The sequence below is a fragment of the Monodelphis domestica genome, chromosome 7 (genome assembly GCF_027887165.1).
Source record: "Monodelphis domestica isolate mMonDom1 chromosome 7, mMonDom1.pri, whole genome shotgun sequence".
Lineage (NCBI taxonomy): Eukaryota > Metazoa > Chordata > Mammalia > Didelphimorphia > Didelphidae > Monodelphis > Monodelphis domestica.
The window spans coordinates 64,014,249-64,029,195 of record NC_077233.1 but is presented as its reverse complement, the minus strand read 5'-3'; the positions used below and the strand labels follow the sequence as shown (position 1 = coordinate 64,029,195).

The window sequence follows — 14,947 nt, the reverse complement described above, 5'->3', positions numbered from 1 at the left end:
AAAGAAAACAAAACAATATAAAATGGCTTTTACTAGACTGCCTAACCCTTTCCCATCCCATTCAAATATTCTTCCTAAATCTCTCCTCCCTATCTCAGAAAAATTCCTTGAAAAAGCTGCCTACACTGATTATCTCCATTTTCTTCTGTCACTCTCCATCACTCTCCAACCCTTTTCAATCTGGCTTTCAAATAAAACTGCTCTCTCCCAATTACTATGGAACCTTAACTGCTGATTCTGATGGTCTCTCCATCCCAATTCTTCTCAAGCTCACATGGTTCCTTTTGCCATTGCTGACCACCCTCTCCTGAATCCTCTCTCTTCTCTGAGTTTCATGACACTGCTCTCTCCTACATCACCTCCCACCTATTAAATCACTCCTCAGTCTGCTGGCTTATCATTCCTATGATGTCACATGGATATCCCCTAGGGATCTACCCTGGACCTTCTTCTCCTATTGGCTTAGTCCATCAGTTCCCATGGGTTTAACAATCATCTCTATGCAGGTTACGCCTGTATCTACAAGTCTGGTGCTCATTTTTCTCCTTATCTTCAGTCCTCAATAATAATATTCATATAGCATTTACTATGTGCCAGGCATTGTCCCAAAAACTTCATAGGAATTATTTCATTTGATCCTCACAATAACCCTGAGAGATAGGTACTATTATTACTCCCATTTTACAGGGAGTTTTGGGCTTGGATCTGGGTCTATAAACTACAGGAATTGAGCTAAACTAGAAATGTAATCTCCTCCTCAGAGACTGGAGTGGGTCTAAGAGGAGAAAGGGAGAGGTGAATTATGTCTCTTACTATTAGGGGACATTTTACTTTTTTACTATCTTTTGAAGGATCTTTGTAAAAGCTAAGCCAGTTGTTGGTGGCTAAATGGAACTAGGGTTCAAGGGACTTCTACCTTTGGAGGAACACCATTGTGAAGACTGATACCATTTTTAGAATCTAGATATCCCAAGCCCTCTTAAGGCTACCCTAGAACCCTGGGAGTAGAGCAAAAACTAACATGCTCAGTCTTCCAGGCAGTGAAGACCACAGAACTCAGTGCTACAATATTTTCATGAAAACAATTCATAATTTTTAGATAATTAAGAGTAAAAATGAACTAGGGAGAAAATCCTGCTTAAATATTTCTTATCTATAATGCTTCTATTAATGAAACCTGGTTCACAAAATACTTCAACTACATAAATTTCTATATAGGAAATGCAAGTAGCCCCCCCCCATTTTTTCTTTTTTAAACCCTTAGTTTGTGTTTTAAAATCATTACTAAGAATTGGTTCCAAGACAGAAGAGCTGTAAGGGCTAGGCAGTTGGGGAGAAATGACAGGAAGGGTGAGAGACTAAATTTGTATCCAGAACTTCCCATCTCTAGACCTAGCTCTCTACCCACCAAGCCACCTACCTGCCCTTATCCCCATTTTTAAGAGCAGAATTCACTACCTAGGGAACACCTTTACCATGGCTACTAAACAGATACTATCCCCTGAACAGTCTGAATATACTTTTGCTATAAATTCTGATGTGCAATGTGTGTATATGGCAAAAACTTTTGCTATAACAACATACAATAAGGTTAGTAATATGAGCAGCAAAGAACCAGATTGGACACTGAAAGTCATTCTACTTACACATAGATGTAGCTGTTACTTCTAGGTTACACTAAAGGGTAAGGGAGATGATCAGTCACCAGCAGCCACATCCATCAGGAAAGTGTTCATAGAAAGGAGAAAGACAAGGATGGAGAACACAAGGGGAAGGGCTTTACTGGAGCCATATGAAAAATCAAAGACTACCATGTGGGTAGACTCCAGGCAAAAAGTAAAAAGAACCTGTCAAAAACTGGTCCTGATTCGGAAACATTAAACTATTATATGGATGACTTGGACTTGTGGTACTTCAAATGTGCCCGCACAGCCACGGGATTCTCTTGACATCTCAAAGAGTTTCCTAAGGATAAAAAAAGTCTTATGTCACACATCAGACATTGAATTTGTGCTCCATCACTTTCAAATCTCATCCAATGCCAAGTAGTGGCTGGGTGTTCTGGGTCATGAAAAATAATTCCAAAGACCTGGAAGTTGATAGCTAGACAAATCCTTTAGAGTTTCTAAAAGGAATGTAAATAAATTAATTAATGAATAAATGTATGTATAAATATACACTGCAGTATATGCAAGTAATGTGATTTAATTTGTTATTTACATTTCTTTTAGCATATATATACATATTTAGTAAATATATGTTTATTTTTCTTTTGGCAAACATATGGATATATTTAGCAAATAATAGATGACATATATATAACATACACCCACACCCACATACATCTTACCTTTATTCCAGACTCCATGAACACTTTGGCTATTACTGTACTAAATAATACCACATCAACTTGTTTGGGCTCTCTGTCATCCGGAAGGAGTTGATATTCTATATGATAGAACCGTCGCATTTTTGAAAGTAAGTCAGGTCTAATTCGTTTAAATTTGTCATGTGATATCTTCCCTTTAATACCTAAAAAGACACAAGATAGATTTAGTAAATAAAAAGTAGTCAGTACGTTAACATTTCATGGGGGAAATATAGCTTTTTCTTGTGTTCAAAAGCCCACATATAGAAGGCAATATGCCCCTAAACATAAATGATGTTGCTAGCCAAATCCAATTCTTTACTTCATCCTGCCACCTTTCTTGGTTTATTCACTTTTCTCACTCTTCAAGTGTAGTGTAATGAGTTATTTGTTAATTATGTAGGCAATAAAATATTCTTGATAGATTAGGTATAGGTGGATAGAGAGATGAGTTTGAGTGAGCTGGATTTATTTAATTCAGAATAGAATTCTCAAAGAACATGATAGAAAAAAGGAATTTCCCAGAAGATCTTGGGAAGGACTGTTGGACCACTGATCACTCTTTGAATGGTCCTGATTAAAGAAGGTTGTCCAAGTTGCTGCTCTAAGAGCTTGAGAAGATCTGGTGATCTGGTGATTTATCACTTGGAAACATCCTAGCATCAAAGAGAGAGAGAAAGTGGTTGACAGGAGAAAAGTGGTGTGGCAGTTCCTCTGTTTCACCAATGGTGGCTGGAGAGAGCAACAGCTGAGTGAAGGTGTCAGTGACTTCTGACAGACTGAGTTTCATCTGAGCAGAAGGAAGAAATCCAATTTATCTCTCACTGCTTATAAGTTTACATTTTAGTTTTAGGATAGAAAGACAGCTAGTTTGGGGGTTAGATAGACAGCAGAGTAGTTGTCAGCCTTGACTTTGGTCAAGGAAGAAGAAAGTCTCTTGCAAGACAGATTTGGGGGTGGATTTAGTTAAGATTTAGAATTAGGGAATTACATTTCATAAACCTTTCCAAATTCAATATCTCCATTTTCCTTATCCCATCACTGCTCCTATAGAAGTTAATATTAATAAATAGGTTTTGTAGAAAGTTATCTCCAGTCAAGTTCTTCAACTACTGGTCCAACCAGCTCTCAACCACCAACTCCCAACAATTGGGTCTTCAATAGACTATTAATTGCTACAAATTAATAACAGATCTAACCCCAAACAACAATGGTTTTGATTAAACATACATTAAACATACATAAACTACTTCTTCCTACATTCAATATTTTGCTCTAGTATCCCAACTATAGAATAGTTTCCATAATAAGTGATTTTAAAGGACCTGAGTCCACATTGCAAAGGAGAAAGAAAACAGATTGAATTACATTTGAGAAATTGCACAGTGCCTTCAACACCTCAGGTTTCTCCCTGAAACAAAAACTTATCATTTTAGCATCAATATTCTTCCTGAAATGTCATGTGGCAGTGAATTATGAAATCTCACAAACTCTAAAAGATCAAAATCATGAGTCACCCAAAGGACAATGAGAAGCTGTTCAATATACACAAATAACCTACAGTATATTACCAGTGACAACTTGCATACCAAAAAAGACGTAAAATATGTCATACAAGAGATGTATAACCAGAAAAGGAGGTGGGCTAGTCATGTAGTGAGAGTAAGTAATAACAGATGGATAACCCGACTTACTGCACTGTACCCATATGGTCAAAGAATGTCCCAGGCACAATGGATATACTTCTATGGAGGAATTATGGGAAAATATGGATGAGTTGTAATCAACCAATCAACACATATGTATTCATTATTACACAATGAATGAAACAATCTCTACTAGCAAGGCATTGGCCTCCCAATGGAGAACACAACCAGGAGACAGAAAGACAGAGACAGATAAACGAATATATATGTGTGTGTATATACATATATGTGTAATAGCTAAAATTTTATTTTATATATTATTAATAAATATTTGTACACTTATATTTTGTATACAGCCAGGTGGCCCAGTGAATAGAGTGCAGGATCTGGAGTCAGGAAGAACTAATTTGCCATTTCCTTCACCAGTTCATTGTACAGATGACAAAACTGAGGCTAACAGGATTAAATGACTTGCCCAGAGACACACAGCTAGTGAGTGTCTGAAGATAGATTTGAACTCAGGAAGAAGAGCTTTCCTTACTCCAGGCTTGGCACTCTAGCCATTGTGCCCTCTAGTTGCCCTTGTGTGTGCATAGATATGTAAATATATGCATGTGTTAGTTTGTGTATCGCTATCTACACACATGCAAGATGTATGCCTATATGTGTATCTAGATATCTCCTTATTGCCTTCTGTTCTAACACATATAAGTACTGTATAATTAGAATTTCCTCCGCAGGGACTCTCTCTCCCAGCATCCCATTTATGTATATCTATGTTACATAACCAATGTAGGGAGGATATAAGTTTTGTGTAGCTCTGCCCTCGCTCTCTTTTTCCAGGAACATGGTTGGGGAGTTTGGGGGAGAGCCAGGCAGGAGAAGTTTACTTACATGGTCATACTTAAGTTTCATACTTTGTTCTTTTATTTCTTCTATTTCAATTAATTACTAATAAATCATAAAATATAATACTCAAAGTTATTGGATATTAATTTAAAGTTTACAGTATGTACAGAATATTGAAAAGTATCCTCATGTCACTATGATTAGTTTCAATAAATAATAGAACATAACTTCAAAAATGTTTACATAAAAGGTATATTTGATTAAACAAAAGATTTGAGTGTCTAATATGTTCGGGGCACTACTGTATTTTTCTAACAAGTCTTGCATTAACTGAGAAGTCAACAATCCATACTAGCATGGCCATCATGGACCAGTTCAAGGGCACTAATAAGTCTCAGGGAGAGAGGAAATATTCAGAAAATTGTCCCATTGGGAAATCCTGTTTTGGAGGAGGAGGAGGGGGGGGGGACCCAAGAGCCAAGCTTTCTGAGATAACAAAGATTAAGGGAACAAATTCAGAAGAAACTGGCACTGAGATATCGGATAGGGAACAGACAGCAACAAGCAGGAATGGGATACAAAGACTCTCAATTACTTTGTATGACTTCAGAGAGTTATTGTAAGGAAAGTGATTGGGAAATTGTTTAAAAAAAACCCAAACTAATATAAACTTCAGTTATGATGGTAATTGTCTCTAGAATCTATACTCTCCTCTCCACAGCTACAACTACTGCCTTCATTCAAGCCAGATTCATCTTTTGCTGGGATTAATTGAAATCTCTACCCAAAGCACCTTAAAATTATAGGTCATCATAATTCAACACTCATTTAAAGTCCTTTCTTTTTCCCCAGCGCTGTCATGATGACACCACTGTCATTAGGATGCTAAGTGCCCTAATGTTATATAATACAAGAAAATGAAATATAGGTGGATTTGAGTATATACTGAGACTGGCAGGCTCGGGCTTAGGTAGGCTGTCTGTAATTAGTAGTTGACAGGGGTAAAAAAACCAGCAATCCGATTTGATGCAGGTTGGATAATGTTGGGGAACATCCAGACTAGCATGGCTAGCTGACCAGAGAGAGGCAAGTCCTCTAGGAAAGATCTGAAAGCACAGAACTCTGAGAGATTAAGTTTTTCTAAATATAATGGATATGAAAAAGAGAAATTTGACATTTTTTAACCAATGAATGGATGGATACGCATTTATTATACAGCTGCTGGATGTCAGGCACTGTGCAGGCTACTGGGGATACAAAGACAAAAAGGAAATTATTTCTGTTTTCACAGATCTTACATTCTAGTAAAGGAGATGACATGAAATTTGACTTTTTTTAAGTGCTAACAGGAAACAGGAGAGGATAGAACCGAGAAGTGAAGGATCATCTCATGTCAGAAAACAGAATTTATACATGGAGTTAAAAGGCTATAATCAAAAAAAGTTAGCTACCAGATACATATTTTTCCTTTTTTTTTTTGTTTTGGCCTAAGCAAATCTCAAGCAAATGTTCTACCATATAGCAGAAGGGATTGTGACCCGTGCTGCTTAAAGGAAAAACCCACTCCAAGGAAATCATGGATCTTTTGTGACATTCCAGAGTGGATCTACAGGACAGAATAATACAAAGATTATTAACAGTTTAAGCTGGCCAACCTATGACTGAAATATGGGATAACTGCCTATTAAGAGTCTTATTAATAACATGCATTTAGTTTAATTAACATGACTTTGTGCTTGTCATTTACCTTTATATTTATGGTTTCTGGGCACAATTTTAGCATGCAGAACTGAGAGAGCTTAGAGATAAACTTTTTCCAAGGCCCTTATTTTGTATATAAGGAACTGAATCTCAGATATCCAAGAGCAGAAAAGAAAACTATATAGGTATATCCAAATTGTATAATATAGAGAAACAGTTAATATAAGGATAGATGATGAGAAATCCATCATTTTTATTCACAGAAGACAACAATTTTTTAAAAGAGACAGTAACCAAGCCATAGCTCAGGGTATCTATGCCAAAATGTATAAAATATATAGAACAAGTAAATTAGTGAATCTAGTAAGACAGACAAATTTGACCTCAAAGGTTTCACTAAGTTTTCTTGGAATGAGACCCTTACTTAGAATACAGCCTCTGGAAGAGGATTCCTCTCTCAAAAGGAAGAGGGAAGGGAGTGAGGGCAATGAGCATTGTATACTAGGAAAGAATCCTTAACCATCTCCACCCCAGAGTTCCTTCTCTTCCTTTTTTTTTTAATCCCTTACCTTCCATCTTGGAATCAAAACTGTGTACTGGTTCCAAGGCAGAAGAGTGGTAAGGGCTAGGCAATAGAGGTCAAGTGACTTGCCCAGGGTCACACAGCTGGGAAGTGTCTGAGGCCAGATTTGAACCTAGGACCTCCCATCTCTAGGCCTGGCTCTCAATTCACTGAGCTACCAGCTGCCCCCTTCTCTTCCTTTGAGGTGCAGCCCAAGCTCCATCCTCTTCTTACATGAAACTCTTCCTGATCTCACCAACTGTTTGTGCCCTCCCACCCAAACGACCCTGTATTGAATAACTTTGTATACATATGTATTTATTCACTTTATATAATGCTGTATACATGTACCTGAACTGTTAAGCTCGTTGTAAGGAGACATTATGTACTCTTTTTCCCTTGAATCCTCCGTGCCTAGAACAGTGCCTGGCACATTGGAAGCACTTATTAGGTGCTTCCTAATTGGTTGATGAAGGAAATGCAGAAAACAGAGAGGTTTGGTAAAGAGTTTGGGGGTGAAGTTCAGCAGAGACAAAAACTGAATCAACACTGTAATCCGGATATTTTATAGACTGCCTGGGCAGAAAGTGGAAATTGATGAATTTGGGAAAATAGACCACTAGCTTGCCTTAGAAGAAACTATAGTAAGGAGAGGGTACATCATATGGCTGGACAGCTACTGGAAATCTCTCTGTCAAAAGTAGAATAACTAAGAGCTTATAACTTCCCTTAATGATCATTTCATTTTTGATAAGGTTTAAGAACCAATGGGGAAATCCCATTCTAGAACTAATTCTCACCAGGAAAATATTGATTTCTGGAGTAATGGAAATGATGGAAACCTGGGAAAGAGGGGCAGAAAACATAGGTTACCATTCCTTCTTAGTCTGGAAACTAGAGTTTCTAGATTATAAACTCTAGAAAGTAGTTTTTCTAAACTAGAAACTAAATAAGAAATAGTCTGATGCATACCCTAGATTTGGGGAGAATAGATCTGGTTCAAAGGGTTTAAAGAAAGACCCATTTTACTCTTCAAAAACCACAAAGAAGTTGGGAACAAGAAAAGGTAACAAGAGGATATATTCAAAAGCATGTAAGAGTAGTCAGGAGATACAAAACACAGAATAAGCCAAGGCTATTGAGAAAAGCATAACAAAAAAGGGGTTGGAGGTTTTGTTTTTCTGTTGTTTGTTTGGCTGTGTTTTTTACCTAGATTGGGTTGGGGGATCCAAGAAAGGATAAGAATTAATTCAGAGTGGGCAGGATGATAGTAACTGACAAGAGAAGACAGAAATTTTTAACCGATATTTTGTTTCTGTATTGTCCATCAAGGAGAAGGATCTTAAATTCAATAGGGCTAAATGTAGTCTTATTTGAGAGAGAGAAAAAACAGCTTGATAAATATGAGATGGGAGAAGTATTCATCTGGAAAAGTCCTGGGAGCTATTAGGAAAAAACAAGCTCCATCTGAGTCAACAGTGTGATATGACAGCAAAGAAAAAACGACCCTTTCAAAGTCACATTGGCAGACCTAGAATTGGAATCAAAGCCATTTGACTCCATTCTTCAGGGCTCTTGTCACTAGACTATGATTAATTATACTCTACTGTATCCCATATGCAAGTGATTCAAGAACTTCACATCCTAAAGTAACTTAGTACTGTAACAGCAGACCAAATGTGGGTAGCTTGTCTTTAAGGGCAGAGAGAGAGAGAGAGAGAGAGAGAGAGAGAGAGAGAGAGAGAGAGAGAGAGAGAGAGAGAGAGAGAGAGAGAAAGGGGGGGAGGAGGGGGAGGAAGTATGTGTAGGATTAGAAAACCAGTCTTCGAGTCAGAAAAACTTGGATTCAAGTCTCTCCTCTAACACATACTGGCTGTGTGAGTTTGGGCAAGTCAACTAAACACTCAATGCCTTGTGGTTGAAGGGAAGGCATCAACTTGTTTTGGTAGAAAGGAAGTTTCTTCATCCGGGAGTTCCCTGTACTGATGGAATCCCTGTTCCAATCCCTATTCCTAAGGACTGAATCTCTTTGTTTTCCAATTTTATGTCCCCAGTACCTTTAACATAATATGTGATAAAATAATGATTGCAGAAGTGATTGGTTATGAAGAGATGTACCAGAGAGGAATAAAAAGAAAATGGTCAGGAACAAAAGTAAAAATAGATAAGTAAAAATAGTAATCAAAAGAAAACATGGTCAGACATCCCCTGTTTTTGATGGAGAGATCCATTTCTTTTGGTGATGGCAGTAGAAAATCTATATTTTTATAATATAATATATATTATATATCATCATATTATATATATTATATTTAATAATATTATATATAATATAATATAACAATAATAATTTTGGCCAAAATGCCAAAAAGTCTTCTATTAGAGGTCCCTGGGACCTGTTTTTTTATAGATCACTTTACTTTTCTGATTCTCTTAAATCCATTCATTTTACCTCTCCCAGGAAAATGTACTTATTTCACTTTGTGCAATCATAGCACTTCAATCCCCACAATCCAGACCTAGAATAAATCTGGAATATCTCTTCTTTCCCTATAAGTATTTATGTTCTTCCCTCTACTTAATTACAGATTTTTAAAACTATGCCTCTTCCATGAAGACATTCTACATTACTTGTAGAAATGTTGATTTCTTTAAAATTCTGCCTAAATAGTCAACTCCTATGATGTCTTTTTTTCACTTGCTACCCTAAATGAATTTATCCCTTTGCTTACCTGTAATATAAATATGCACTTCAAGGATATGTGATTTTATCTGAATGAGTGCTCCCTCTACTGATGCAAATTGCAATCCCTCCATGCCCTAATAGTTCAATGAGTTACTATAGCCAAAAGAATTTATTACCTGGTGGTCAATACAAGTGAGGAGTCTTTCCAAACTTACCCAGTAGGAGATCCCAAAGAGATGGAAAAGAAAGGGAAAGGACCCATTTGTACAAAATACTTAAAGCTGCTCTTTTTGTGGTGGCAAAAAATTGGAAAATATGGGGATGCCTTTCAATTGGGGAATGGTTGGACAAATTGTGGTATATGATGGTGATGGAATACTATTGTGCTGTAAGAAATGATGAACAGGAGGATTTCATAAAGAGCTGGAAAGATTTATATGAACTGATGTAAAGTGAAATGAGCAGAACCAGAAGATCATTATATACAATAACAGCACTATGTGAAATATGGTAAGTCTATCAGTGATATACTTTGCTTCTCTCAGCAATACAATGATCCAGGACAATCCTGAGGGATTTAGGACAAAAAATGCTCTCCACCTCCAGAGAAAGAACTGCTGGAGTTGGAATACAGATGAAAGCAGATGATTTTTCAATTGTTTATTTGGGTATGTGTTGTGGGGTTTGGGTTTTATAAAATTAATCACAAAAATGGATAATATGGAAATATGTTTTGCATTATAATACATGTATAACCTAGACTGAATTGCTTTGCTTGCCAGCTCTAGGAAGGAGAAGGGAAGGATGGAGGGAGACAATATGGATCTTGTAATTTCAGAAAACTCATGTGGAGATTTGTTGTTACATGTATTTGGTAAAAAATAATAATAATAAATTAAATTAAATTAAACCAAACTTATCTAGTAGGATCCTAAATTGAGATAAAGTCAATTGCTAGGCCCATATTTAAATGTAAATGTTCTGATTGTTTTGTATATTTGTTCAATATTTCTCCATTTATCTACAGTTCTTTAATATCTATCCAAAGCTGATTTCATATTGTAGTTTCCCAGAGGCAGAAATTATGTCTAATTTGCTTTCAAAAACACAATGTGTTGCACCATATTCAGATGGTCTCTTAATAAACACTGCTAATACTGGTGACAAATGAGGGAGAGAAATTGTATTTGTATATATGTGCATAGCATTTTTGCTTTCCTTTGATGGATGTCTATGTTCATTATTTTGCATCCAGTCAAACTTGAAGACAAGGTTCCTTTTTTAAATAAATGTGTAAATTAAGCAACTCGATATATCTGGTTATGCCACTCCTCTACTCAAACATTTTCAGGGGCTCCCTATTACCTATTGAGTAGAAGTTCAATTTTTTTTTGCCTGGGATTCAAGGCTCCGCATACTCTGACATTACTCTTTCCAGATTTATCTCTTAATATTAGCCTCCAATCAGTTTGTACCCTAGTTTAACCAAATTCCCCTATTTCACCCCATCCCCCCAAGGACTCTCTACAATCTCATAACTTTCTTCACATTTACATGAAGTGATCTCCCTTCTCTTAATCTGCTGAATCCCCCTCCATCCTTCAAAGCCCAATTTGAATGTATCCTCTTCTATGAAGCCTTCTTTGGCTTCCTGGTACAGTCTTATTTATTTTTCTGTCGTCAAGGCTAATCACTTGTGCTAAACTGTTTCTTAAAGCCATGGGTAAACAAACATTAGTTGGTGGGAAATGTGGTTCAATTTCACAAGCACAGTGAAGTCTCCTCTCAGAGTAGAGACCCAGCCTCAGTCTGGATAGAAGCTTGTAAACAAGGCACAGAGTTTTGTTTAAGTTTGCTTGATCAGCTCCCACAATGCCTGGACAGCTAGAATCCTAATTCCTTCGTTGAGTTTTATTCTTGCATTCACCAGTGTTCTATCATTATGACAGAGAAAAGCCATTTGCTCACTCATCTAAGACAATACATCCTCTCTAGTACCTACCAGTCACTGCCGGCAGAGCCAAGCAGATGGTGAAAGTACAAGGAACTATCTGAGGAATATCGTTTTCATACTCTGAATGAACGAGGTAGGGTTTGATGTTGTTCTCTACAGAGTGCTCACTCCTCTTGACCTCGACCGCCTCCTCCTGTGGCATATAGTCCTCAAACTGGTAGAGCGTCACAGTGGAGAATTGTTCCATGATGGGACTCTCCACTTGCTTTCCTTCATAATCCCACTCCCACGGATTACCCGACATCCTGGAGAGGATCCCACCTGAAAGGAGGGAGGAGGAGAAATGCAAACAAAGGCTGATTACATGGGGCCACTCAGGGCAACTAGGACTCTGAGCCCATTGGAAACTAGGTGGTACAGAAGATGGTGATGGACTTGAACTCTAGATGGAAATCTAGCCTCAAATACTTAGTAGTGTGACCCTGAGTAAGTCCCTTAAACTTCTTAGCTTCAGTTTCCTCACCTGGCAAATGGAAGTTTATCAGAGCACCACCTCCCAGGTTGTTATGGGGAAATAACAATGATCATGAAAATAATGATGGCAATGATGGTGAAAAATAATAATAGCATTTCTTTAGTGCTTTGTAAAGCAATTATCTCATTTTATCCTCACAACCATCTGGGAGGTGGATGCTATTATGAGATAGCATGTCTAAAGTGCTTTGCAAGTCTTGAAACTCTATATAAATACTAGTTAGTAGTAGTAGTATTACCCAAAAAAGGCTTCCTCCACTAAGGCACCATCATTCCATTCTCTTGATTTCTGTTAACAGTCCTATTCTTTCATAACTGCTAAAAGCATCTATTAAAGAAATATCTATCATCAGTGCCAGACACTGTTCTAGATGCTGGGTTTACAAAGGAAAAACAGAATCAATTCTGTGCCCTTAAAGAACTTACATTCTTTTGGGGAGAAATGTTAGGTACACAGATAAGTAAATATAATTTTCTTTTAAATTTCACCAGAATACCCTATATCAAATTGCTGTCAAGTAGCAGGAAAAGGAAGGAGAAAGAGGATTTGGAATTCAAAATGTTAGAAAATGAATATTTAAAATTGTTTTTACATGTAATTGGAAATTTTTTAAATTATCAAATTAAAAAATATAGATATATGTCACCAGATCTGTAATTTCATTAGTTTAATTACAGAGTTCTGAGTGAGGAACTCCAACCAATGCAAATCCCTAAATTGGATTTAACTAATACAAAGTCAAATGATTTGCTCAAAGTCACAGTAAATATGCCAGAGGTGGGAAAATAAACACAAAATAGAAAGTAATTTTTTTGAGGGAAAGGGCATAATCAACCGGTAAATGGGAAGGATTAAAAACACAATAATCCTCATCTAGAAGATAACATTGAAGAAAGGAAGCAAAGGATTCCAGAGGCAGAAATGAGAAGAGACATAAAGCAGAATACTGTGTCAATGGAACATCAAGTTGGTTTTAATTGAAAGGGGTTATGAAAGCCAAACAGAAGAATTTGTTAGAACATTTAGTTTTGCACTACCTTGAGTCTTTTTTTAAACCATGCTACCTACGCAAAAATTGCATCTTCCCTACAAGATGGTAAATTCCCCTCCAAAGCTCAGCCCATACTTATATTAACTTCTCCATAATCTATGCAGGAAATGCTCACCCCATAGGTGGATCAGCTGACTTGAGATAAGATTTAGCATTCAAAGAAAACTTAATGATTCTTTATTCTAACCTCTTTTTACAGACTAGGAAGCTGAAGCTGAAGCCCAGAGAGAGTAAGATGTCCCTTCATACTTCTTTAGGACTGCCACTTCCTCTGTATAAAGCTTTCTTTTAAACATTTTTTTAAAAACCTTACCTTCTGTTTTTTAATTGATACATCGGTTCCAAAGCAGAAAAGTGGTAAAGAGTAGGCAACTGGAGTTAAGTGACTTGCCCAGGGTCACATAGCCAGGAAGTGTCCACCTAGCTGTTCCTCTCTGTGTCTATCTTGTATGTATAAAGTTATTTGGCCCATTCAAAAGTGAGTTCCTTGAGGGCAGAGAATAAGATATTTGTTGTTCTTTGAGTCCTTGGTACCCCGTACATAGTAAATGCTTAATACTTACTTAATTAGGTCTAAATGTGCTCACAGGGGGAAGGGAGAGTGGAAGCAATGCCCAATTCTGACTGGCGGTGTTTCCACATAAGATCACGAGGTTTCAAGTTCCCTGATCAAAAACCCACAACTACAACACACATTAAACACACACACACACACACACACACACACACACACACACACACACACACACACACAGAGCCTCTCAAGGACCTAGGCTACCTAGGTGTATAGCCCGGGGTATGTATGGGGAATACTTCCATCCTTCATCCTTCATCCTTCATCCTCCATCCATCCTTCATCCCGCTAGCGCTCTCTCAGGGCTCCCGCCCCCTGGCCAAATCCTTCATCCCTCCCAGTGCCCCCCTTCAGACTGGGACCCCCAGAGAGTTTACCTGCGCCCGAAATAGAGGCGCTCACAGCTGGCTCCGCACAGATCTCTCCTTCCCCAGTCCTCCTGGCCAGTCAAGTACAACACGCTCCTCGTCCGGGGCCCACCAGGGACCACAGTGGCGTCAGAACCTATGACCCTCCTCTGAGCTGCGTAGGTACCAGAATAAGGCGGCTGTGTTTTGCGGTTGCTAGGCGAGGGAGGGCTTGGTGTCCCTCAGCCCGCGGACCCTGAGGCTGGACTTTCCCCGCTGAAGGGCGGAGCCCGAGCAGGGCTTTAATTCTTAAGAGGGACGAACTAACCCCAGAAGAAATTGGCTGGGTTTCCTAGGAAAAAGCCCACCAGTCCCTAAGCTCTCCCCTCCATGACGTCATTAGAGATGGAAAAGGACCTTTAGAGAATGTGCTGAACTTCGAAACAGAGGACCAGGGTTCAGGGTTCGGATTCTGCTTCCTGACCTCTTACTGCCTGTCGAATTTGAGCAATCCCTTACCCTCCTTGAACCTGTTTTCTCATTTCTGAAACGAAATGGTTAGATATGAGGACTTCAAAGGGCTCATCCATTTCTAAATCTATGACCCCCCCACAATCAGCTAGTTTTTAAAACCTTGTGTTTTACAGATGAGGAAACTGAAGCCTGGGAAGGAG

At 38.0% G+C, this 14,947-nt stretch overlaps 1 protein-coding gene across 6 annotated transcripts in view; it reads right to left on the bottom strand.

Annotated features, from left to right (window-relative positions):
* CFAP92 (cilia and flagella associated protein 92 (putative)) overlaps positions 1 to 14,672 on the bottom strand; it is an 81,411-nt gene extending 66,739 nt beyond the window's left edge. For 4 of the 6 annotated variants that reach the window (XM_007500337.3, XM_056806576.1, XM_007500334.3 and 1 more), the window contains exons 1-3: positions 14,304 to 14,672; positions 11,815 to 12,087; positions 2,351 to 2,532 (exon numbers count right to left, since the gene is read on the bottom strand). In XM_007500337.3, coding sequence (XP_007500399.2) covers positions 2,351 to 2,532; positions 11,815 to 12,070 — 438 coding nt within the window. In that variant the 5' untranslated portion in view covers positions 12,071 to 12,087; positions 14,304 to 14,672. Of the gene's footprint in view, positions 1 to 1,646; positions 1,966 to 2,350; positions 2,533 to 11,814; positions 12,088 to 13,665; positions 13,839 to 14,303 lie in introns of those variants that run through there. The other 2 variants (XM_056806575.1, XM_056806577.1) reach the window with 2 other exon arrangements.
* Between the last annotated feature and the right edge of the window lie 275 nt (positions 14,673 to 14,947).